Source organism: Cinclus cinclus, chromosome 1, assembly GCF_963662255.1.
Source record: "Cinclus cinclus chromosome 1, bCinCin1.1, whole genome shotgun sequence".
NCBI lineage: Eukaryota > Metazoa > Chordata > Aves > Passeriformes > Cinclidae > Cinclus > Cinclus cinclus.
The window spans coordinates 67607881-67635280 of NC_085046.1; the positions used below are offsets into that span (position 1 = coordinate 67607881).

At 40.6% G+C, this 27400-nt stretch overlaps 1 protein-coding gene across 1 annotated transcript in view; it reads right to left on the reverse strand.

Moving 5' to 3' along the window:
• Positions 1 to 542: 542 nt before the first annotated feature.
• Positions 543 to 27400, reverse strand: part of FARS2 (phenylalanyl-tRNA synthetase 2, mitochondrial) — a 184718-nt gene continuing 157860 nt past the window's right edge. Inside the window, exon 5 of the mRNA XM_062499199.1 lies at positions 543 to 1811. Within this exon, the coding sequence (XP_062355183.1) occupies positions 1673 to 1811 (139 nt within the window). The 3' untranslated portion in view covers positions 543 to 1672. The remainder of the gene's footprint in view (positions 1812 to 27400) is intronic.

Below are 27400 nucleotides of genomic sequence, written 5' to 3' on the forward strand. Positions count from 1 at the left end.
CCCCTCCTCCTCCTCATTCTCCTCCTCACGTCATCACTGAGAATTCTGAAGAGGTGAAGGATGAAGGAGACTGAGAAACATCAAATGGGCTAGGCTGTATTTATGGATCTTAGTAGATGATGGATTAAAAATAAACACGTAGGTTTTTCTCGTGCCTAAATGCCACCCATTCTTTTTGCCCTGTAAAACATCTAGCATATTGTTTTCATAATCAAGTTATTTGGATAACACAACAGCGATTTAGATTAGGATTTGTTTACACAGCCAAATATGTTGAGTAATGAAATTAAAATGAGCTCTCTGCCTCTGTCACATCTGCAATAGTAACTGGCTTCTTATGGTTGAGTACAAGACTGCTGCACAGATGTTTCTTGATAAGGTATAAATCAGTGTTAGATGCTATTTATTGCAGCATTTTTACCACCTTCTTCCCTGAAGGAGGGAATGCTGCCTGCACAGCAACCAGATGTGACCTGCAAGACTGCATGAAATACCATCACAAGCCAAAACAGGTCCCATATTCCATATCAGCATCTGCAATGGCTCATCAAGTATTTATCAGATCATTTGAACATTTCTAAAGGCCCTAGCATCATACCACTGCCAAAATTTACTTATTATAACCTGCAATGAAAAAGGCAAGCATCCTATAAAGCAACTGGAGCCTCAAACAGCAGAAGATCCCATTTTAGTTTGGTTTCCTGCCTTAAAGGTAGAATTTCTGACACTGCTGCTAGAAAGTAAGATACTATGAGACATCAAGGCAGTTGCTCTTCAGGGCACTGTAGGGAAGAGTTTCTATTTACTGCCATCCTGCCATAGGTGATATCAATACTTTGATGGTGACAGGCAAGGAGATTTATCTTACACTGGTGTCTATACAAAGAGAAGTGAGACAAGGGACCTTCTCCCCTGGTGAAGGCAGCACAGCTTGGAGTACCTCACTAAGCTCTGCTCAGCTCTGTGGGAGCAAGAGGATTTAACAGGAACTACTTGTCAATGACCCAGCATTTGTAGACAGCCATGCCTGGCCCAAGCCACACTGGCTCCTCTATAGCTGCTGAAAGCAACAACCATGGGCTCTGAAGGTAAGATAGCCAAACTTCACAGGAAGTACTTCTTGGAAGGTTTCTTGAAGCAAAATCTGACATATCTTAATTAAAACACAACAAAACAAAACAAAACAAAAAACAACCCCCCCCACAAAAAAAAAAAAAATATGAGGATGGGGGTGGGGTGGGGTTTTCTTCCTTGAATTAATCTGTGTCTCTGATTTTCTTCATTTGTTACATGGACAGAAGATCCTGTCAAAACAGAAATAATGCCAAGTATTTACAGTTTAATGGAACCCAGGGACCAATTAACAACACAGAAAACCACCAGGCAGTGTATTTCTTATCGTAACAGGAGGGAAATCTTCCATTACTGCTGTTCCCCCATTTCTTAAAATAAAGCACCAGCATTTTGTTAATGATTTCTCAGTAGTAATGTTTATTACCTGCTATTCTTACCATTACCCATTTATCAATCGCTTTCAGTGTTCAGTCGCAAAAAGCCCCTCTCTATTTGTGACCTAAAACTACCCCCAAAAAAGGGAGAAAAAAGAAGGAAAAAAAAAGGGGGGGGAAAGAAGGAAAAAAGCAGCTGTCCTTGGGGCTCCAGAGCAGCACTGCTAGAACCTTCCCTCCACCCCAAGCTCCCGAACTGCTGACTCCTCAATAGCTTGATGGATGCGATGCACCTCGTCCTGCGTTAGCGTCCGCTCCGGGTGCCGGTAAATGATACGGTAGCAGTGGCTGACCTTCTTCGTCCTACAGAACACAAACCAAAAGAGGACTCATAAATACATGTGCCTGCAAATGCAAATACATGAGGCCAAACACTTACCCTCTGGATCATTTTTATTTGCGGTCTAATTTCGCCCCTGTTGCTTGAAAATCACCTTAATGCTAAGATACACAGTTCAGAGAGGCAGGACTGAGCTGAATTTTAATTTTGGCAGAGAACTTTGCTGAAGTCCACCTTGTACTTCAACTTGCATTGTGGTGTTGTAGCTTCTTACCAGAGCAAACAACCCCAGGAGGAGGGCTTCTTACCCTGTTCTATGGAAAGTAAGAGACTAAGGAGAGCAGGGAACAGGATTAGAGAAAAGGGAATTATGGGAGAAAGAAAAGTATTTAAGAGTTGCTGGCTAGGCAATGCCAAGTTAATGAAAAATCAGGACAAACCATTAAGTTGAGTAAGAGTGAAAAAAATCTTACTGCTCTCCATCAAAAGCAGGCAGGAGCACCTAGTTTTGCAAGGGCATCTCTGTAATTGCAGTGCCTGTGTTACTGAATTTAAATGGGAGTTTTGGCATCCTTTTTAGTTTCAAATGGAGCCCACACAGCTTCTTCTTTCAAAGGTGAACACTCACTTCAATGAAAGAGAGAAAATCTGAGGGGAAAAATAATGGGAAACTAGACAGTACCAAGCAAAAGAAGCTTCCAAACTGGCAGAACTCAGCATTTAATGGCATATAAAGGCAGTCAGCAAGCTTTGGGTCATCTCTCTCCAGAAAATTGCTTCATGTGAGAATCACATTTTTGCTTATGACTATTTGATTAAATCTAAGGTTAGATGTGTTCATCCACAAAGACAACTCTCAAGATACTCATTTCAACCTCAAATCCTACTAGAAACAGGCACAGGTAATTTTTACCTTAGAATAGTTGTTTGATACCAATTTTGTCCCACCCAACCAGGGTGGGAAGGTTGCCCTTCTCCCACTGGCAGTTTACAACAAAAAAGCTACTTCTAATTAAACCATTTCTCCTTTATTGTGTGCTCTGAAGATAAAGCAAGTCAAATCTGGCTAGCACTGGAAAGGGCAAACTGCATTTCATAAAGTGTTAAGCTGAACGCAGTTAACTGCTAAAAGCCAGTCAAGAGCTTTCCCCGTGTGCAGGTTAAATGCTGCAGAAAAGTGATCTTTGAGAAAAGAGGGGGAGGTGTAACTGCGGGGAAAGTGTTGCTCTGCTCTGCTCCACCTCTTCAAAGCAGCCAAGAAGACAAACCTGGGGGAAGCAAGTAAATGGAATAATAAGGATTTGGTCAGATGCTACATTGCCAGTGAGAAATTTGAGTAAGAGAGAGGGATAATGCATCAGACCTCAACAGAAATTATTTTCAAAACCAGGCTGGCAAATATCTTTAGAGCTGGCAGTATCTTAGTTTTTAAAGGGGCTACAGGAATACACCTGATCAAAAACATTTGTAAATTGCTTTGGCTGAAAATCTATTTAGAAGGTGTACAGTTACAGGCTTAATCCTGAAGTTTTGCAAATATTGGGAATATATCCCAGGACTGAAAATTTATTATCATTATTTAACGTGAAGTAAACACAAGTTTGCTTAATGTAGGTGTAAGATGTGATAGGCATAGCTACAGCACTGCTTCTTCACTGGCCTTGGTTAAATGAAAGTGACAATTACTCCTGACTTAGCTGTTTCTGTGCCCCCATCCCTCCATGCTAGAGAGTGGTTCATTCCATAACAAATTATATATGGCAGACTAGAACACAGTAGTTTCTTGTGGTGTTGTGGAAAAACCGTAGCTTTAGGAGGTATTTAAATCAGGAAAGGTTGTAGAGAACAGCACTGGACTAGAGTTCTGCTAGCTGCAGCTGAAGTTGGTGTGTTGTCTCTCATTGGTTTGGGAGAACTAAAATGGGGATTGCATTAAATGTAATTTTAGGCAAAATATATGTAATTAGCATATATAATAAAATCTATGTAATTAGATTTAATTATAGGAAATAAAATGAAGTTGTAACTACTAATATACATAACTCCACATAACATGAATGCTACATTGTATGCTACATTTTTCTCCCACCTTTTAGCTAGGTTTAATTGCACTGTTACTAATTAGAAAGAAGGAGTATAAGGGTTCAAAGCTATGTCAATAAAAGACACACGCCAAGTTTCAAAACCTTAAGCATTGTTTCCGAGTACTATTACTAACTTTTCAAGTGAGATTTGGAAGAGCACTTCTAAGATCTTCCTTCCCCTAATATTTCCCCTGCTCCCAAATAAAGTATTACGACACTGTGATTAATCCCTGTGATCAGCTGCAACTGAAAACAATTATTGTCAGAAAATAATACCTTTGCTCATTCTGCTTCTCACTTCCCTTTTGTTCTGCAGAGCCACAGAGCGTTTGCCTACCTTAGAGATGGCCTTGCTTATGCATAATGAAGTCTCTGCTGCATGTCATGCTGCAGCCTGACAATACAGAAGCGGTGGCTCTTTATCCTGAGAAGCAAGATTTTGAGGCCAAAACCTGCAACAGCAGCTTCAGCTTCACAGGGTAACAAAAAAAAAAAAAAAAAAAAAAAAAAAAAAAAAAAAAGAGAAAAATTGTAGAGGCTTAACAGTGGGCTTTATTTACCTAAAGTGCCCTGCCAGACGAGTCCGTGCGGCTGCAGTCACGCGGACTCCTCTCCCATTAGGCTTCAGCTGATCTCAGTGTCACAAGTCTCCTCTGCACCAGCCTGCGGCTTGCAGGTAATGAAGCACAGTGAGTACACTACTCAAAGGGAGAAGGAAGGCAAGGCAGGGATTTATTCTGATCCCACAGGAGGAAAGAGGACACAGACTGTGGACAAACACTAGGGCGAAATAATGCCTAATGCACTTTTGTATTATTTTGGCAGGAAAGAGCTTTGCCTCATGATTTTCAGGAACTGGCACTCAGTTGCCTTCATGTGCTTGGGAGCTGGTCCCACAGGTCAGAGTCACTGTGTGGGGTCCATCTGAAGGTCAGTGTATATGTTGGGGTATTTCAGCCTGATACCTAAGCAGAACAAGAAATTAAGGGGCCTTAGTCTGCCACTAGTCTAATAAAATTAACATGAGAGCAACCTCACCCTGCTACGTGGGCTAGAGTGAAAGGGTGTGTTAGGCAACAAAAGTTAATACATCCGTGTTAGCTTTCCCTGCATGGAAAGCCACTGAATGATTTAAATGCAACTTGGCTGGAAAGCTGATCCCAGAAGCTACCAACAGCAAAACACTTTGGCATTCTAGGGAACCTGTTTCCGGCATTACATAAGACTAACCACAGGGTCATTTGGTAACCAAAATGTTGCATAAAGAATAAATGCCTGGCATTGGCACTCTTCCACATGTAATACCATAACAACAATGAAAATTTGTCCATCCTGTACTGGAAGAGAGAGATAAAAGAAGCAGGACTGAGTGGGAAACCCTTACCATTTACCTGTGTTCTACTTTCCATTTGCCTTAAAAAAGCCACAGAAGCACAGAGAGTTCTGTATGGAGGTTACCCCTGCTCTTAAGAGATGAGGACAACACAGAACCAGGCATTTTTCCTGAGAGTTGGATTCACTTTGAGGAACAGAAAACTAGAGATGACAATCAGCCACAGCATGAAAGAGCAAAAGAGTACCATCCCTTTTGTATCCTGAGCAGTTCACTAAGCAGTATTACTCACCATGATATCTATACTGCACTTTTTCCTGCAGAATACTATTTAAAACGAAAGATCCACACACATGGCAGTGCAAGCATTTGGGATTTTTTCCTCTCTGTTCAGTGAGTCATATTAATGAGGTTCCTTGATGGTATCCCCGCCATTGAAATGAGTATCTTATATGCCCTCCCAAGATTCATCATGTAATTCCATTACATAAACCTTCACACAGTACTCAGTAGCTGCTACTCCCTTCACAAGAGATCACACGCATGGAATGACCTCAGGGAAGAGAAAGGCATGTTTCATTTGCAACCATGTCCTGAAAACAGTGATGATGGGAAGAAATGAATAAACTATTTCATGTTACCAGCATCCTAATTGACAAAGCCATGCAGAGAGCACAGCTTTGGTTTTGCTTTGTGACTCCAGCAGCTCCAGAATGTGGAGCAGCTCCATTTTAAGTGAAAATGGGGAAGAATATTAAACTGCAAGAAGAAGATGCAATTACCTGTTCCTTTTTGTTTCATGCTTTCAAACCACATCCATCTCTATGATAGTAGGCACAACTGCTAAATATCCTACCATAAATTTTAAATTGACAAATAGCACTCTTTGCTAGAAACCACATCATGGGAAATGGCAAAAGGCTTGTGCTGTATACCTTCTCATCAATGGCAAATATTTCAATTACCATGATGATATGCATAAAGAATATAGCAATAATTCTCTGAACCAAGGGCTTTCCAAAATATGCCTTCTCATCTGTCCTTTCAAATGCTAATACTTCATCTCTCTGGAAGAGCACATTGTACACACAGCACATTCTTAAAAAGGGACATTTTTCTAAAGGTGATTTTGATGTCAGTGAAAGGCATTAGATCACCTCCAGACAAAAGAATTGCTTTAAAACAACAGAAAGCAGGAAATGGTCATTTATCTTGCATACCTTCTGTAGCTGACACCTGACAGAAGGGTGGTGCAGCTTCAAAAATAGTTCAAGCCAAGATATTCATGTTGAGAGTGTCAACTTTATTGGGTTTTTTTTGGTGGTCACTTCAAAAGAGATACATGTTCACTGACTAATGACTGGACTGAAATAATGTTCTTCTATTTCACAAAACTGAGACAGTAATGGACTTTTTGCTCTTCTCTAATTGGACTTGGTGAAATCTGTATCTGAATACCAAACCTGGAACCTGCTTGACCTTTTCATTCTTTCTTTAGTATTAATTCCATTTTAAGCTTCTCTCTTCATGTAGGAAAAAAGTCAAAATTCTGTTAATAGCCAGATTATTGAGAGATAAAAAGCACAGTATGGAATACAATGGCAAAGGACATAAATAACACCTTCTAGTTAAGACAGTGAAAAGTGGATGAAAAATGAAAGCACTTTCAGTTTCTCAATCACTGGACACTGTTAGATAGCCATAAGTACAAACTAAGTCATTGTCCAGTATTCAAAAATGTTTGATTAACTCAGAAGTGTTGATCATTATTTTCTGTTTCCGCCTGAATCTATCAACTAATTTCTTGCATGCAGGAACAGATACCAATAGAAAAATACTGAAAAAAAATCTTTCACAGGCTCCACTTGAAAGTCTCCTCACTGTTAAGGTACTCACTAAATGTTTAATGGAGCAGGTCAAGCAATTAGTTGTGCTTTGGCCGAGCACTTTGCCCCATAAAGACCTTTTCTTCTTTCAACAGTTCACCTTGGTTTGTTGACAGAGGCCAACAAAAGAACTACCAGGAGCAGTGCAAGGCTCTCTTCTGCCAGCTCCCAAGCCGAAGGAACTCTTGTAAACAGACTGAGTTATACAAGACACTGAGAGAGTATTTCCCTTGTGCACTGTTACAGTCCTCTCAGTAACCAGCCAAAGATACAGATAACCCATCTCAGATCCAAGCACTTCCTATTAAAAAGCTCTTAAGTCGCACAGCAACAGAAGTAATGGAATTGATTACATGCAGGCAGCAATGAAATATCATTAGGGTGAAGAAGAAAAGTACCATTCCCCATTATGCTAAAAAAAAAAATAAAATCTAGAGTACCCACAGGATCATAAGCTAACGGTGACACAGACTTTTGCTGCCACCAAAGGGCAGAAAAACTTAAAAAGCCTTGGGATTTGGCATTGTGTTTTTTCATTTTAAAGACAGTGACTCACTGACTCCTTGAAGAAGGCAATGATCAATGGTTGTAAAGCAGGTATGAAACCATTTCTCAGGGGGATGGATTCCAGAACTGGTGATGACTGCTCGTCCTCCAATCTCCATCTCTTTGGGAAAATCATATATCAAATTCAGGGACAGATTCCCATCATATTTGATCAATGCCAATATTGACAAATACATTTCATGTGGATTCAAAGCTGGATGTGACTGAGAGTTGTCCCTCTTGCAAGGTGAACTCTGTGCATTCACTTCACACTGGGCATCTTCTGTTTTTAGGGGCTCACCAGCCAATTGAGTGATTCAGTTCAAGATCCTGCTCTAAATCCAGGAAGATTCAAGAGTAGGCTAGAGACTGAATATGTTCAAGGCTTGCTTAACTTTGAGCAGAGTAAACGCAGAGCACTCACCATGCCACATAAATTCATCACTACACATGGAATGAGTCTATCAACTTCCCAAGGCTGAGCCTTTGAGCAATGAAAGAAAGCCATGAGCACAAAGATCAGAACATGTGCAAACCTGTGAGACCCAGAATGGAGTACAAACCCCTATTTTTTTTCTTCAGGGTTATGACCACAACAAGATACAAGGATTGCAGAGGTGAAATAAAGAAGGGAGAAAGAAAACATTCTGATACATACATACAAAATCCAGTGAAATAGTTTCTACCCATTGAGGTGGCAAATAAGGTTGATTGATAAAGCACTTGAGATTTATTTTTATGTACTAAACATAGAAAAATAATTGGATGCTGAAAGTAAGAGAGAAAAAACTATAGTCTCAGCATGAGACAGGACAGAATACCTGTTCTGTGAACAGCACAGGGTTTTATTTTGCTTTCCTTTCCTTAGTTTTGACTGAAAAATGTTAATGTCAAAAGCTTTTCAAAGTCAAATCTTGTTTTCACCAAAATAAAATGCAAGGAGTAATACTTTTCATTATTTGTTTAAAAAATGACCAGTGGAGACTTAAACACTCTCTAAATGAGCAAACAGAAGAAAAAAATAACTCAATTTGGATATTGTGTCTTGGGGGAATTGCCATCTAAGCTTCTTGACTTTCTCCTCTGCTGTTTAGTTTAGAAACCATGGCAGGACTCCATTTCCCATGAGAGGCCAAGGCAAAAAGTTCCTATGATGGATCAACCCATCTCTCTGGAAAAGAAACTTGGCTGGCATAGCTGATACTGACATACTGAGGAGAACAGAAGTACACATTACCTGGAAGTCCGGGTAGTGCTGGCAGCTGAAGCATTTTGGCTACCAACCAGGAAACTCATAGAAAAAAAATCACATTTTCAGTGAGTAAACCCATAATAAACCAACAATTTTTCTGCCATTGCTGGCTCTCCTGCTTTCTCCACATTTTTCTTGACCTCTTAAATCCCTGGTAGAAGATATCTCTGGCAGCAACAGGCCCTGTGGTTCTGGCAGAATTTTGTGACTTGGGTATCTCATTCACAGTCTTGTTGTGCTGTACCAGCTGCAAAGAGCAGCTCTGGAAGACACACTTTGTAGAGCTGTCCTTGTGCAAAGACATTGCATTCATCTCCCTCCAAGCCACAGCCTGCAAGTAAGAGGATGCAGGAAGCTTTGGTCCTTCTCCCATCAAACAATGATGTTAATAATTCCATTCCTGGTACTTAACCACAGCAGGATCACCCTAAACTTTCCAACCATTGGCAACTACCTGTCCTTAAGAGTGACAAGCCATCCCAACATTCTGAACAAATCCAACATGAGAGGTGAATTTGGACTCTTTAAAATGCTTTCTAAAATATTTATAATAAAAATGGTAAGTGTGATAACTTTTCAGTTCTTCTGAGTGAAAGATCAAAGATGAGAAGTATAAATATTTAGCAGTTTTTTTCTGCCAACTAGCTGCTAATACTAAAGGCTACAAAAGTATAACTAAAAATAACATTGCTGTCAAATTAAAACATATTTCATAATCAAGTAGAAAGGGAATTTATATGAGAATTTAAAACAATTCACTCTCGTAAGAAATAAAGATGGATGGTAGCGACAGCTGGTTTGGCTGTATCTCCACTGAGTGCTAGCAGAAATCAGGGTCTACATGACAAACAAGTGCATGGGAAGACCTGAATGCTGCTTTAGACTCTTGTACAGATTTATCACTGAGATGAGTGGTTTTGTCCTCACCATGCCCAGGAGGCAGGTTTTTAATGTCCTTTTACACTTGTGAGTTAAAGATGGACATGATTCTGGACTCAGGTAAGAGCCTAAATGACTTGTCCAAGGTCACACAGAAAACAGATGGGAGAGAGGGGGCTTGGTCAAGTGCAGGCACAGACCCTTTGACCTTTTGAGTCCTTCTTTCAAGTTACCCTTCCCATTCACCCACACTTCCAGACATTCTTCTTTACTGCAAACTGTACAGCACTCCTGGAAACAGGCTCCAAAAACACTCCAAACAGGCTATGGCAGCAAAAAACAACTCATCCAATACAGAGTGGACAGGGCAGGGTAGAGTGGAGAGACAACATCAGGATAACCAAATATGCTGTTTCTTAACTGATAAACTAAGCCCAAACCAGGAGAAAACAGGATGGGGACAAGAAGTTGGCAGGAACAGCTGAGTTAACCTGAGACTAGAAGACAAGAGGGACTTCAAAACAGAAAACAGAGGTTAAAAGAAGTCACTTGCCCCCTTTTCTTTTTCTTTTTTTTTTTTTGAGGAAAAGCAATACATTAAAGGCACCTGCCCCACAGGTCAGCCTGCAGCACCAGGAGGCAACTTAAAAACATTTGTAGCTGTGTGTGTGCAAATAGAGGGGGTTTCTCAATAGGGCTGCTTACTGTATCTGTCAATGCTAGTGAAAACCCTGCAGCCACTTGCACAATTAACTGTTGCTTGCTATGTCCTCCCAGTTCATAAATTATTTTTCCTCTCAGAAGTGTCAGGTTTTATGAGCCTTAATCTGGCTAACCGGATTTGTTTTGGAGATGCAGAAATCTACCACTTTCCCTCCCTGAGGATAGAATGGTTCCACACAGACAGCCACAAGAAACCTGCTCTCATCATTTTTCTGACAGCTGCTGCCTTGGAAAGACAATGCAGAGAAAGTCCTCAGAGTAAGGAGAACTACTGGCCAGCAGATTAAACTACTGTTAATACATTGGAAAACTGCCAGCCTGTTAAATTTTTCTCTTGCCAGATCCCATTTGTACAGGTAGTACATTTGGACCATGATGGGAGACAAACAATCTGGTAGTTTGGTCTCACCTCTGTAGGTGAGGTTTTCCTGGTTATTTGGAATGGGGAAAACACTGCAACACTATTGAAACTAGCCAGAAGATGACAACATAGGCCAATGAGGTACACTGGCCAAAACTTTCACAGCTGTCAAAATGAGCATTCATTTGGAAAACTCTTGCTGCCATGTTTGGCATGTTGCCTCCTCAATATTATGGTTGCTCTTTAGGAAAATAAAAAATGTGTATATGATAAAAAGTATGCATAGTGCACACCTCCTACAGTGAGATAATATGAGCATCATGCAATAAAACACCCTGTGGGCATGAAGATTAAAAGGTGAGGGCACAAAATGAAATGCATAATTCTGTGAGTAAAACTTAAAAAAAAATTATTGGCCTGCCACTCAAGAAAGGAAAGCAAGCCATTGAGGCATTACACTAGGAAGATCAAAATATCATTTTTGCTATGACTTTACTAAAAAAGGCCAAGCAATCCTCCCACTAGAAGGAATTAGTATCAACAAAGAAGGAATAAGATCTCAGCCCAGAAAAGGGAATTCACAGGGAGCATTAGAGTAAACCAAGTGTTCTCAAATTGTCCAAGACATGAAGTTTGCCCTAAAGCACTCCAGGAATGAGCAGAAGAAATCCGTTGACTCTGAGAGTTCATGAAGGACAAGTAAGGTACCAAATGTTTCAAAAATGTCAGAGAGCTTGTTTTTGGAAACGGAGAAAAAACCCCAAAGCTAGGAAGCCATGTAAACTATGAACCATTTGCTTTTACTTTAATTTCCTAGAAAAAGTCTGATGAAGCTAATTAACTCACTTATTTGGAGCATGGCATTAATAATGCCAAGGTAGTGGGTTTGATCCCTGTATGGGCCATTCACTCAAGATGCTCCTTGTGGGTCCCTTCCAACCCAGATTATCCTGTGAATCTGTGAAATTATTTGTAAGCACACAATGGAAATTAAAAAAAAAAAAAGAAAACATGGATGTATTGATTAAATCTAGTCAAAACAACCTAATTTCCCTAAATAGGCTAATAACTCAATAATAAATAAGTGAAACAATAAATTGCAGGATGTAGTACAGAGAGTAGGTGCATGTGTAGGTATGTGTATCTTCACAGTCAGTTAAACCTGGTAAGGAAAACGGTCTAAGATCAACATGTCACAAAACATGGTTCCACTGTCAGCTGCAAGTAGTTTCAGACAAAGACGCAAAGGAAAAAAAATTAAGCATTACAATGAAAAGTGAAAAAACCAAAAAAAAAAAACTAAATCCAGTTGATAAAATTAGGTATTAAAAATCTGTCTTCCTAAACGTTTTGCCATAGAGGGAACTGCATATAGATGGATGAGAAAACTGATGATCAATACTGATGATTACTACAAAAAGGTAATCGTGCAAGTAGCTGTAGTACTTGTCAATAATTTCTTGTTTCTGGAAGCAGTTATCCCCAGTTCAGCCAAATCTGAAGGATTACTCTTGTAGTGCTCTTCAACCTGGCTCCTGGATGATGGAGTACTTTCCCTACTGGAGAGGTGATGCAGCAGAAGTGTTCATTAACTGGCATATTACATTAAGCTGGGTAAGAAACTAAGTATAACGAAGACAAGGTTAGAATAATCCTGACAAACTGAAAAAGCTGGAAACAGTTCAACCAGACCAAGTGAAAGCTGGGCAAAAAGCAGCACTGCACAAAGCATCTGAGGACCACACAGAATCATGAGCTGAAGGCGAACCTGTGACATTGCTGGACAACACAAATTACAAGGCAAGACTGAGAGAATATAGGTGGCTCAGCCTAAAGAACATAAAGCATGAAGACATGCTTTAAATACCTAAAATGCTGCTGCACAGAGTTAGGTACTAATCTTTTATCAACATTCACAAGCAGCTGGAGACAAAAGTAATGAGCTCATATTGCAGAAATGTTCAGCTTGAAAATTCACTTGGAAAGGCAGTTTAAGTCCCCTTTGCTGTAAGTCTTAAAGGACTGGTTATACAAGTGTCTGTCAGGAGTGCTATAAGTAGAGCTAATCCTGCTTTGGAGTAGGAGGATGAACTAGGTGGCAGTACTCTTCAACTCTTTAGCATAACATAATGTAACTCTTTAAAATGCAGAAAGTTAGTTGAGTAGCAAAGATAGCTCCCTACAGCTCCAACTCAACACACATCCTGTATTTGTTTATCCCCTGAAAGTGATGTAACCTCTTTAAACCAGCAACTCTATCATTAGCCTTATAAGCCAATGTTGAAATAGAGCACATAGGAAAGCAAAGTGCTGCTCAGTTACCTTTCATTGCCTAAGTCAACAAAACAAACAAGAAAAACAAGCAAACAACCCAGAAAAGTCCACTCTATAAGACAGCATCCCGAATGGAGAATGTCACTGGACTGCTTGCTTCAGGGATGAGAAATGCCTTAGGAAAGCTCTAAGGAACAACCACAGAAGATGCTGCACATCTTTTGATAGGCTGAACTGCATTCTTTTTCTTAAACATTTCTGAGTTTATACCAAGAAGTTAACCCTTTGCTTTCAGCTTTCCAAGTTCACATTAAACCACAGACAACCTTAATAAAAAGGCAGTCTTTCTTCTAACAAAACAATGTTGCAAACAAGCCCATTGAGATTCTTCACCCCAAAGCAATTTTGGGAAGTCCAGGGACTAGGAGACATCTGAGTCACCAATCCTTAAATCAAGATTGCCTGGTTGGCCCCACTCTGGGGACTGTGGCCTTCTGACATAGAAGTTGATCAACTTTATGCCTTGTTGCAAGCAGTGAGACTGAAAAAACACAAAGGAAATGGTTTGTCTTAGGATATACTGCAGATCAGGTAATCTCATAATAGAAACACATAGAAATCTTAACTTGTGGAGCCCCCGTACAATGCTCTGAATAACCAGCCACGTTTCCCTTGTATTCCTACATGCTATCCTGGCCTTCCCATTCTCACTCACTTGCTGTTCTGTGTTCACTTACTGAGCCTGCTCCTTATGTAGACAATAGCTGTGAGGAAGGAGCCACCTCTCATTTTACCTACCTACACTGCCTTCCACAGCACAGAATGAGAAGCCATCATAATAACCCCATCTACTTGTATAAGAATATGTGTATGTATGTAAGTGTGTATATCCAACTCAGAGTATTTTGTGATTTTGTGATCCATTCCTAGCCATTGCTGGAAAGGCTAGGTTTTTTATTAACCTTCACAAGTTTGCTTGGACTGATAAGACCGCTAGTTTTTGGGAATCCTTGATGTTTACTAAATAATTTTCAGGGATTAAATGTTGATCTCATAAAAGTGTCATTGCATATGTGTTCTTCTGTTCTTACATGAAATATGAAGTTGCCAAGGAACAAATAAACTATTTATGACTTATCATGTACAGTAACAAAGAATGGCTTAATGTGGGCACATACTACTTTTGAATGTACTGCAGTCTGTTCTTCCCTGAACTGGAAAGTCTCTTAACTAAGTTTAAGATGTGTACTCTCCTTTCCCCTCAAAAAGAGATCACATTCTTGACACGACTGTCTAAATTACAGCAGAAAGACTCACATGCCACAGGTTCCTGCACCACAGTCCCCACAGTTTGCCTTATTTGTAGGTAATTTAGTGGAGGTCACACACAGCAACCATTAACTCAGATTGCTAACTGAAATGAACTCAAGTTATTCTTACGTTACTGACTTTAGAGTTACAAAGACATGACTTGTATTATACATTAAATGCAGCAATTTGGTGGTGTGACCTTAAACACCATCACCTCTGCTTGTAGACCTTCATTTGAACTACGGTAACATACAAGGAAGGAGACATTCCTCCTGAGATTACAGGGAGTTACACCTGAACAGCTGCCTTTCCAAGTGTCCCTGGGAGGTTCACTCCTTTGAGATCAGCAGAGTTTGTTCTCTACTTTGCCTTGTTTGCCACACCTAGCTAGCATGGCTGGTGCTCTGACATTATGTTTGAAACCAAAGATTATGAAAATTATTGGACATTCAGTGCTGAGAGGGTTGCAGAGCTATTTATGCTCCCTTCTGCATCCACTATGTCTCTCCACTGCAGCCACATGGACAAAGTCCCCAGCCAGTGACACCTTCTCTGTGCAGAGATGGCTGAGCTAACACAGGTGCCATGTGTGTTCATTCAGTGAGAGAATATACTCCCCTAAAATGGAAGAGAAGTCAGAAATTACGCTGTAGCCCTTATTGAGAGGAATATGGAGACTAAAATAACCCTGTGACATTTTGCACTGCAGTCTCTACCAAAAGGTGAAGACACACAGTTTGGACAACTAAGTAAAATCAGATTGCTGAGCTGCATGAAGTAGAGAAAGAGAGAGAGACATCTGCAGAACTTGTTCCTGAAACCCACACACTTTACATCCACAATATATCATGATACTTGATCCTATCATGATTTTACTTTAGCATCAACTGGGGAAAAAGTTAAAAGGATCTCACCTCTGGCTGCAATAAACCTATCACAGAAGTTGAAGCATCAGTCCAAAGCACAGGTTGCATGGGCTTGGACAGTCAAAACATTTATAAGCACTTCTAAGCTAGATGAAAGATTTCTTATGTTACTGGCACATCTGTACTGGCAGGGACAAACTTAGTCTCCTGTATCTCAACAGATCTCAGTTCTGAATCTGTGTATCTCACAACACATCACAGAAACTCCACAGGGAAGCATGGAAAGAATCTGGATGAGGCTCAGCATCCACCTACAAAGCCCATGGTTAGATCCATACTGTGTTGGATCAATCTTTCAGTTTTGTTGTTGCTGTTTTTGTTTTTTTAAAGGTTGAGTCTGTATCTACTTTCTTTTCCACAAACTGGGTAAGTGTTCCAGTAGCAGCTAGGTGAGGCAGCAAAATGGAGCAGCAATGCTGTTTGCACAAATCCTTCTCCAATCCCATCTCCAGGTGCTTCTCAGATTTGCCCTACTGCACCTAAACCAGCACATCTGCCAGAGTGGCTGCACATGTGATGAACCACAATAGCAAGCTGATAGGGTGGAAAAAAATAACCAAATTCCCAATCTGAGCCACTGAATGGCCTCCCCAGACACTTTGCCAGCACACTGCAGGGGTGAGAACGGCACAAAGCAAGACTTAGGCTGCCAGGAAAAACATGTGGAAACAGGGGCTAAAATCACAAACTGGTAATTCACTGGAAACAGCAATGCACATCCTCCTTTTTTTTCCCCAAGTTCATGTACTGTAAAACTGTGCTATACTTCAAAATGAGACTCAGATGTAAGGGAGAGGAAAAAATCTTGTCTGGCTGTCCTCAAAAGCTGCTGAGTCAAAGCTCCTGACCTATTCCCACTGAAGGCAACAGGATGACATCTCTTTCTGCCAACAGAGGATTCAGCTGATGTTTCACAAAACAAGAGGGACAAGTCCCTCAGTAGCAATGTTTTCAAAACTGATGAGCAGAAGCAGCCAGTCAGATCCTCTTCTTAAAAATGATGATACACCAGTTTAGTTAGGAAATGAATGAATGTGTCCAGGACAGCATGAGAAGAGGTAAGCAAAAACTGCTACAACAGCTGAACTTTGCAACACTGCTAAGTCTTTTGCCATCAGATAAGCCTGAGGTCAGTGGTCTGAGCTGATCTTAGGTATGTAGGGTCCTTTACAGGGCCTCTGTTCTAGCACAGATTTAATTCTGTGCAAGTGAAATTGTCCCTTCTGACAAACATAATGCACATCCTGAGAAAGGAGGACTGTGTGAGCTCATTCTCAGTACTTCATCAAATATAGCAAATATGCTTAAGAAGTTACTGCCATTAAAGACTAATCTATTCAAAATCATTGCCTTTAACTACTCCCCTGAATGGTGGGAAACCAGCCCAAGCTGACTGGTGGCTTTTGGGCACTGAAAAAGCAAGGTTGGAAAAAAGTAGGGTTTGGGGATCAAGACAGGAATATTAATGGTGAATCACTCCTTTGCTGAGAGAAGGCATGACTGCCTTTAATGAACAGTTACACGGAGGATGTGAGATAATATAAGTGGGACTGTTACGAAATTTAACTATGAGATACTTTGAGTCATGATCTATAAAGCTGCTAACTGGGTTCAGTCAGTTGTTGAGTCATTACCATATAAGACTGGGCTGCTCTGAAATCCATCTGGCTAAAGGCATTGAGTGGTTTGCTTTTGGTAAGAGAAGATGGAAATGAGCACACTTGCACATGAATTGTCAAGAATAAAAAATTAATAATGAAAAACCATTAGCCACAATTACACACCATTCACACTAAAAATATTATGCCATTTATATTTTAATTCAAGCTGTCCCAAGACTGAAAATCTATCCTAATTTCATTCCTGTTAATTCTCAATGTTCTGAGAAAAAAATACAGTACATTCTCTGCACTTAAGTATCTCTTAAGACATCAACTCAAAATAAAATGAGGACTGGGCAGAAGGATGCTGGGTACTACATATAAATCACTGATCTTCCACATTTTAGAATATTTTCACACTCAAACTGAGATGCTAAATCAGCTTAGAACTTAACAGAAAAGAAAAGGAATTTTAAAAACCACCACTAGATCTAATTCATTCTGGAGTAACTACTCCAGCAAAGACCCAGAGATGAGCTGATCAGACAACTCTATTATCTTTCATCTGAAGAAAGTGAGATTGGTGGAGGAAATGTCACATTTACACTTAAAATTGTTTCAAAGGCAGCTTGTATCTTTTGACACAACTCGGCCATTTAAAAAATATTGCAAGAGAAAGAAGCAGATATAGCAAAGAGCACTCCTTTCTATGATTTTTCACCCTTGTATCAAGCCATGGGTTCAGCTTGAATATTCAGTGTCTCAGCAGTTGGCATTTCCCAGGCAGCAGGGCAGAACTGCCCTCTGTTGGACCTCAGGGATGTAGTGCCAGGGCTCTAGGAGATGAAGGCTTCCTGCACAGTCTGTGGTGCAGCACAGAGCAGCAGGACATGGAGTAAGGGAAAACTGCACCTTCATCACCTCCTTGGCTGTGAAAGGGGAGAGCTGGTCTCTGCAGCTGCTCTGCAGCATGCGGGAAGGGGACAAACATGGTCAAACTGCATGGAGGAGGAACATTTTCTAACAAATACACGTCTTTGGAGATTTTTCTCAAAGGTCACATTGACAGTATTACATATAAATTGAATTTCTTCTGAAGATGCCCATGCACACCCACCACCAAAAGATCCCCAGTGTTACTCCCAACTGCAGTGCTGTCTTGAGCAGTGTAATATTCATGACCATTACACTCTACAGCCCTTCTGGGTTTTGTGGTTGGGTTAAGTTTGGGTTTTGGATTTTTTTCCTTTAAATGGCAACCACTCTCAGTTTTCTTTTTCTGCTCTTCACTTTTTTTTCCCCTTCTACTTTCATTTTGTCTTGGCATTTGCTGGAATTGAGCTGCAAAGACTGTACCTGAAGCCAACTAAAGTTGTGGGAAATTCAAAGGAAATGAGATGTAAAATTAAGCAAGAAGTACTTTCAGCACAGAGGTACCAAATTTATGGTCATCCTCACTTGTAACCCCCTTGAAACATCCCACAAACCAAGAAGCCCAAGAGCTTGGAGAGGATTCACAACTCTGTCTCTTTTGGAGAGTTTGTATTTGTCACCTCTCTTTCAGCTTTATTTCAGCTTCTTCGTTACTAGCACCTTTGACGTCCCTTTTCCTTTTTTTTTTTAACTTTTCAACCCATTTAACAACCTTTGATAAATGAAGGACCCTCCAACATGACATATTTCAAACAGAATACCACAAAAGATCAATTTGATTCATCCATAGTGAAATTCTGATTGTAAATGACCACAGCAGCTAAATTGGGTTTATGGCATAAAGCCCCCTATGACTTCCATGCACTGGGCTGCTGACATTGCAGCTGAGGCACTGTGTGGCTTGCAAAGGTTACCACTGTAAGAGTGAATGAGACTTGTTTCCATCAGGAAATGAACCAAACTCATACTTTGCTGAAAATCTACCCTCTCTTGTGTTACAAATATATCAATGCACACGCAGTAAGCATGATGTTCCCTGGGTTAGCCACTCTGTTCAGGACAAGCGTACTTGCCTTCTCTCTGCCTTCTCAAGTGAGCAGAAACCAGGCACGCTTGGTTTCAAGAGATAGAAAGCAGCACTGAGAGCAGGCTCAAGGAAGCTAAGGACCTACAGAAAGAACCAGCTGGTCTTTTGCTAGGAACCAAGAAGAGTCTCTCAAGAATTGCAGACAGAGCAAAAAAATGAAATTTTAGTGTATTCGCATACACTATGTGATGCTTGAGCTAAAGAGAATTATTGAGCTATCATTCATTAGCTGAACTGCTGAAAGCAACTGTGTTCATGTTTCTACCCATTCCCCCAGTACAATAAAATACATTAGCATTAAATGGCTCTTGTAAAAAACATTAAGAATGTGAAAACTTCCAGGCTATGCAGATGAGCAGAGAGGTGGCAATTCATTCAGCTATAAAAATGGGATCAATTCCAATTACAACTTCATACCTTATTTATAGCAGCATTGCCTGCCTAAACTAACATATTCATCTCTGATAAATATCAGACATATCTGACCATGGCAGGATATCAGAAGGGGAAATGGAGCTGAGTAGGACAGTGAGTGACAAGGACTTGCTGAATGTCATTCAATGAATCATTTAACCTCTTTGTAAGTGAAGAGATATGCAGGCATCTCACTCAGTCTTCCTAATAAGCTCAATTCAATAGAAACTCTCATCCAAATAAAGGGCTCTGAAACCCCTGAAGAATGAAATACAAGTATTTGACATACCTGGGTTCCATGTGCAGGACTATCTCTGTTAACACCTGTAGTCCTGCTGCAGGACTGCTCAACTCTTATATGTTAGACAGTGTGGTTTCTGAAAGGTAATATGGCAGTGTGGCAACACAGGCTGAGGCAAAGCTCCAACTATGAACCTCAGAAAATAAAGAAAATAAAACTTTGTGCATTAATGCTTTAAAACATATTTATTGAAGTAATATAATGTGTGTTTAAGTTTCCTCTTTATCAGATGTTTCAATACAGAAAATAAGCAGTCTGTTGTGATACAACAAGGCAGACTGGATGCATGGTTTATTAGACTTGAGAGCAGTGACTAGGAGTTATCTGTCACTGTCAAACTTAACAGGCAAAAAAAAAGTCTATCTCCCATCATCCACCATGGTGTAAAGAGTGATAGGTGTAAACACAGATATGATTTATCTAAACTGATCTTTGATATAGCAATGCCTGCAAAGGTTACCTGCAAAACCCAAAGGCAGCAGCCAATTGTTTTTGCAGGAAAAGAGCAGTCTCCAGCAGAAGATAAAGGCTATCTGTTTGACTTTCCTGCTAGACATCCTCCAAAGCCATAGATTATTCTTCTTCCCACAGAAATACCACAGCATTTTCATCTGGAAATAACAGGTAACAAGCTCTACAAGAGCAGCAGCCCTTGCTCTGCTCACTCCTGTAGCAGCACCACACCTGCTTTGCAACCACACAGCTGGCTGTGCAGGCAAAACAGTACCCACTCAGCTGAAGCACAATCCTCCCACCCTATTGGTGTTTGTTTTTTTTTTTTTGGAGGACAGGTTCTCAGCTAAATCAGTCCCCTGATTTGGATGACATAACACAGCAGATGGCATGAATGAAGGAGTGAAGACTGGGGATAGTTAATCAAAACACAGTTTTTTGGCATGGTTTAAGATCGTGGTTCCAGGGCCAATCCCAGAGAATCTCCCACCTCAGCTCCTACCTGCCTTGGGGTCTCCAAAGCAACACAAGATGTGATGTCTTCAGTAGCTACCACCTGGGACCAGTGCTTGAACATCTCAACCTGACTTAAGATTGACTGAAAAGTTCTGTGGGAGTTACTGCAATGTGAATGACACTGCTAGCCTGTGACCCCGAAGAGAACCAAGAGGACACTGAGCTGGATTCACCATGCAGCTTGCAATACATTTATTTTATAAGCAATTCTTTTTCTGTTCCTCATAGTTACAGAGACTCATGGGAGACCAAGTAGAAGTCTGTGGGATTTGGGATGTTTGTCTGGCTGGAAGCGTAAGAGAATCTGATTCATTTGTGTTTCCTTTCCAAAATGGAACAGCCATCAAGCAATCATAAAACAGTGTCATGATTAAACAACTGATCACAGGCAAGCATGGGGATGCCCACACACAGTAAATCTGCCCTGCTGCTTCCTGGGAAAGTTTGCAGCCTGTGTCAGGTTCTCTATGGCTGTGTTAGACTGCTCCCTGTTCTCAAACTAGCTCATGCACAGGCTTTCTAAAAGCAAGACAATCCCTTTATTTAGATCTTCCACTTCCACATTTTTAAAGAGACAATTGGGATTTTCCAAATAAATAACAAAGCCCAAAGAACACATACAGATATTGAAATTGAATTTGGTGGAAACAACTATGTATCTTGGTTTAACTTTCACATTGGTAGAACTCAGAAAGATAAAACCCAAGTACTTCCAATACTTTTGTGCTTGTTGAAAATTGCCAATAATTTTTGTTGCAAAAACATTTTCCATCCACTTTCAACATTGCTCTGAGACAAGAGCAAAAATAGTTTAACTGTGAAAATGATCCATTTTACAGGCATCAAACTATTTTTAAATCTTACTCCTCAGTCTGCTCCTCTATGCCTAGATCATCAGTAATTTATTTATGAAATTCCCTGAGGAAGGCAGCGTGCAAAGGAAAGGTAGGTGGGAAGCAAAAATAGCCCTACATATACATACATACATATATATATGTGTGTATATATGTATAAATATATCTATATGTTCATTCCCTAGAGGGGAAGTTACTACATGCCAAATTCTGACCTCTGACACAACACATGCCCAGTACCACCACAAGAAGCAGAACCCAACCCTAATGCTGAACATGCAGGCTGTGGAGGAAGCAGCAGACCTAAGTGTTGCATCCGTCTATTCCATGACATAAACCATTGTAAGGTCACAGAAAAATCAGATAAGGGGTAAGTAGGAGGGCACACTCACTGACTGCACTTGAGAGGAAAAGAAGTAGCACCACAAAGTTTGCAGGTGGAAGTAGGTGAACTGAAGGTAAATTGGTAAGGGACAAGTGCGATGGCATAGAGGATCTCTTGAAGCACTCCCTGAAGCTGGTAACCACAACCAATATGCACTTAAATCTTAAAATGGAAGCAAATCCCAGAGGAGTATGGCTGAAGGACTCAACTGGGCTCCTCCTCTGTTCAACAGAGGAAAATCAGGTGATACTGAGATTAATTAGCTCACCACCACACATTTGGTCCTTCCTGAGCCTCTCTTTCCTTCTGGAACACTAAGAGAGTGCTTTCCTCCTGCTCCTTTGCAGAGACAGTGCTGCAGGAAGTATTCTTTGTGAGGGGGAATTACACATGTACTCCTTCAAAAGACACAAAACTACTACAGGATCAGCAGCTTAAAGATAGCTAATAAATCTTTAACTTCAATACTTTCCTTTAGCGGGAGCCTTGTGAAGCTATGATCCTATATCCAGGTGCAAAAGAAGCAAACTTCACTCCTGAACATCTGAATGACTCCAGGCACACTTGTCAAATATGGCTGTTGCAGGACTTGTTAAGAATTCCTGCCTTCATAAGGTGTTTCCCAAAACCCAGAATGAAAGTATCCTGTTAGTGGAATACAAGTCCAAGCTCATATTTAAAGCAGGAACTGCTGATCCCAAATCAACGAAACAGAGGATTTTCATGACGTGGAGCACATAAGGAAATGTTTGTCAGATACGTCTCTGGAAAATTTCCTTGTGGGAACATGTCTGTGGGCACATAGAGGAAGGGTCTGTTTTTGGGGAAAGAAACTGAAGATCTCATACATTTGTTTTGATGAACTGCCCTGGAGATTTTAGATTTTCTGTATAGGTTTTCCAGAGGAGAAGGTTGTACAAAGAACTGCTCTGCAAAGGGTGCTACCTCTACTAGAAAAAGACAAGCACTGAATGCACATTTTAAAGTCACACAGGACACAGTTTAGACTAGGGCAGCAAGAAAGGCAGAGAGAGAGAGAGGCATTTCAGAGCCTGTGCACCCCCTTACAAAGGCAAAAACAAGGCAAAAAGAATTGAATTGAAATTCTTGCAATGTGAATTTTTTCTCTGGTCTCAGTTCTAACACAACGAGTTGTGAAAGCACAAAATCAAAGCAAATAGACCTGTTGAGAAAAGACAGGTATATAAGTATGGTGACTTAGCCAGCTCTCCAACTCCAAAGAGAGGCATAAATCATCTTCTTTCCACCTGTGAAATCCTCAAAATCCCAGTCCAGGGTTTAAAGTCTGGCCTTTGGGGAAGGCCAAGCCCAGAGTCCTGCATCCACATGGTATCTAGAGAACCCTAATCTGAAAATGTGAGAAAAACCAACCTCCAGTCATTCCCTCTTCACATGAAATTCACTCAGGCAATAGCCACCCCCATTACAGTGCTGGCAGTACGAGCCCTTTCGCAGGTGTTTGTTTCCCTCCTGCACGTAGCTCTCTAACAGGCTCCCGACTTAAAATGCTCTCTTTGTTGAGACAGCATTTTTTCTTTTAGAAGACCACTAGAAAGACTTTTCCACAGTTTATTATGGAGACAGAAGTGAAATGGACAGTTAATGTGGGAATATCATCTGCTGTTTGGATGAGTTTAGCGTGTGTGCATCGGGATAAAAAAGTTGTGAAGGCTGCTTCCTGCACTTCAGCCCCTAGATGTAAGAATATATTTTACATGGATGTTCAACATGCTTTTCTTGCTGCCTGCCATCTATCCCAGAGCTGTTTTATTGGCTCTAATTACATAACCTTCCTACTTAGCTATGCTAGGAAGCACAAGGGCTATGAAATCGACTTCTTACTGCTGATTTGGATTCTTTTGCTAATTCATATGGGTTTTAATTCCATGCCCTTTAGGCTTATAATAAATATCACCCTTGACAAGCCAGAGCAAGAATCAAGCTAATATTGAAAGAATCTGTCAGACCACTTATTTATTGTTTTAATTTTATGACTGTCTTGATGTAAATTGTAACAGACATTGGCTAGGTCCAAACACAAATCACCAAATCACCCAACATACTAATTCAATGGAAAAGCTGAAAAATTAGTATATTAAACACATACAATGAAGTTGTTAAATGATTCATTACTGGTTTTGAAATGTGTTTTGTTGAGTTACAAATAAAACTAAAATCCTACTGAATAAAGCAAACTTTCTGCACAATAGAGGCATTCCTTTATTAGCACTTAGATAAAGTTTATCTAACACATTTCATGCTGTTAAAAATTGTCTTTGTTAAATACTTGGGTGAAGAAATATAATTGTATTCCTATTCATATTCAGGAAGAATTTACTTTCTGTGAATGTGGAATTTACTCTTATTGTGCACAGTCTGCATAAGAATCTGATCTGCAACTTGCCATCACCTTCCTCTCCCTCCCTCTAGGTTCACTGAGAGCTGAATGCATGTATCAACTCACAGGATCAGACCCAAAGCTGGACATGAAAAACAGTTAATTATTTTTAAATATTTTCTTTGTAAAACAAAAATACCACTCACCCAGCGGGGAATTTTGTTTGCAGTGGTACCAATTCAAGTGGATTTGTTGAACTCAATTACAGATTACCTCTGATTAGCCAGTTTGCTTTTCTATGAACCCAACAAGGAGCAAAGGGCTAAGGAAGGAAAACAGACCAGGATTCAGGTTGCATTTTAAATGCTCAGCTGTTGTAGTTACTGATACTAAGAATGTCTTTTTAATGAGGTCAGCATTTATGAAAACTCTGTAGTCACATTTACACACTAGTCAAAGCTAAACTGCATTGGTAACATCTGTTCTCTGAGGTAAGAGTCTTTTCAACACTTCCATGACAGTGCAAAAAAAACCCAAACATGTTAATGAACAAAGGAAAGAAACTAAAAAAATGGAAGAAAGAAAGAAAGAAAGAAGTGAAAGAAAAAGCCTCCAAAATGCCAGAGGTATTTTTGTAAGTCTTTTTGTCACAAAAAGCGGAAAAAATGGTCAATCCCTTTCCCTGTTAGGCCAAGGGAACTCCTTAACAGGAGACTCACTTTTCATCTTTACAGAAGAACAAAAAGAGACAAAAAAGTCACCTAGAAATTTTACCTTTGCAAGCAGATGAGGAAAACTATTCTGTGATCTCTTAATGTCTCTATGCTCCTGAAGCGAGGATAAAAAGTTTTAGAAGATGTTTCAAAACTTCTCTTTCACTGCTGCACTGGGGATCACGTGCTCCGACTTCACTGGCAGTCTGCTCAGGGGAAAAAGGAAAGCTCATCCTATCATGTCCCTGATGGCACACTGTTCTCTGAGGGAAGTGACAGCACAGGATTTTCTGTGCTGAAATCTAAAAATACAGATTTTCTCCTTTAGACATAATACCTGGACACATGCTTTTATAAATGGACCTAAATGTGGAGAACCCTTTCACTGGGAAGCACCCTGCAGTCAAGGTATTTTTTAGAACTCTGGGACAGAACATGTCAGGGGTTAAAAGGCACAGGCAATCTGTGCTGTATAATGGCCTTCACAGAGCCCAGCGGTGGCTGCAGCAAACAGAATTTCTCAGTGCAGCTGTTTCTGTTGGCCTCTGTAACCCCACAGCCATGCCAGAGGAGAGGAGGTAACACTGGGGATGAGACAGCTGCAGCAGTGATGCTGAGAACTCCCCCTTTAAAACACTCTTGAGGCCATTCTGGTTTATGTCAGCTCTCTTCCTCTGCCTGAACCACCCCAGCTGCTGCCAAGTGGTTTGCTCGAGACCTCTGACCATCTCAGCAGCCTTTGGTGGGACTTGCTTTGTTAATTACTTTCTTGTACTGCTGAAAATCAAAGTATTTGATTGAGTCAACCCTTCTGTGAAAGGATATTTTTGAGCTGGAAAGAAACCCCAAATTCTCTTTGTTTCCATACAGCATATGCTTTGGTATTTAAAAGGCCTATTTGCCCTTTCTGAGGGATTCTATTCTCTCCTGCTGCAGTGAGATGCCTTTAGACCCTGGCTCTAAATTCAGAATTATGTGGAAGTTGTGACCATGCTTCTTCCCGTTTGTATCTTTGCACTGCCCAGTATTTTCACATCAGATTAATCTTTGGTTCCATATCAGTTAAACTACACAAAAACTGCCAACACTTTAATTTGCTACTTCAGCAACTGCCTTTCAACCAACAGATTTTATTACAAAAGTAGCTCCTTCCTGAACATCCTCACCTAGCTAGTGACTCTAGTAGTGGTACTGAGTACTGAAAAGTTACCCTAAGATTAATCTAGCTCTCTGAGTTGAATTTCAAAAAAGAACTGTGTATTTCTTTAATGGTGAAATAGTCATCTGCAGGTGAGTTTAAAAATTAGTGTTTTGCTAGGACACAGAACATAACCATCAAATAGCAGGAGGTGAAATACAAGGACTGAGTTTTAAACAACTTATAGCATCAGAGGGCTTAGTGCTGTAAAATGGACCAAGAGTCCTTTGGTCCTTTTATTAAAGGTTGGTTCTTTCCCTTTTCTCTCTGTGGAATTTTCTCCATTGTCATGCTAAAATACCTGTTGACTAGGCCCTGGTGGCAAGAGAGAGGGGAGAGAAGAGGGAAACCCTGTGAAATTCAAACAGCCAAAAGAGGAAACGAAAGGCTCTGGCTCGGTCCATTTCCCCCACGGAGTTCGAACATAAAGGACAATCGCCGCCTCTGCCCCATCCCTGCCATCCCAGCGCCGGGAGCCATCCTCACTGCTGCCTTCTTGCTGTAACCTGCCATCATTTAGCACTCTGCTGAGTACCGGAACCAACACCATAAGCAGAAGGGTTTTTCCATCTCTCTCTCTCCCCCTGGGACAGCTCTGCCATCACCCCCAGCCCTCCTGCAGCTCTGCGGGAGCCGCCCGCCCCCAGCACCGGGAACTGCAGCTCAGGGAAAAGGTGCCTGCAGCCAAAAAACACTCGGACTGAGTTACTGTTCTGTTTGTGGGTAATTTCATAGCTGTTGTTGTTCTTGTTTGTCTTGTTAGATATACTACTAAAGAACTGTTATTCCTACTCCCATATCTTTGCCTGAGAGCTCCCTTAATTTCAAAATCATAATAATCTATAGGAAGAAAAGATCACATTTTTTAGTCCAGAGGAAGGCTTCTGCTTTCTTTGACAAACACCTGTCTTTCAAACCAGGACAAATTTTGGCACCCAATGTGGGGCCTGAGAGCATTGAGAGGAAAGGGTGAAAAAGGAATAACAGTTCTTGAGTTACCTCAGTTTTGTGTTAGGTGGCATCATGTTGTCCAGCTTACCGTGGTTTGGGCTCCATGTGGCCACAGCTTTATCTCTCCCATTTGCAATCCCTTACTTGAACATGGGTCCTATAACTCAGGCTGCTGTAACTATTATCCAGTTCCTTTTGTGGGTTAATAACGTGAGAAATTCATAAATTTTTAACTTCCTCTGGAAGGTGGGTACATGGATTCAGGGCTATCA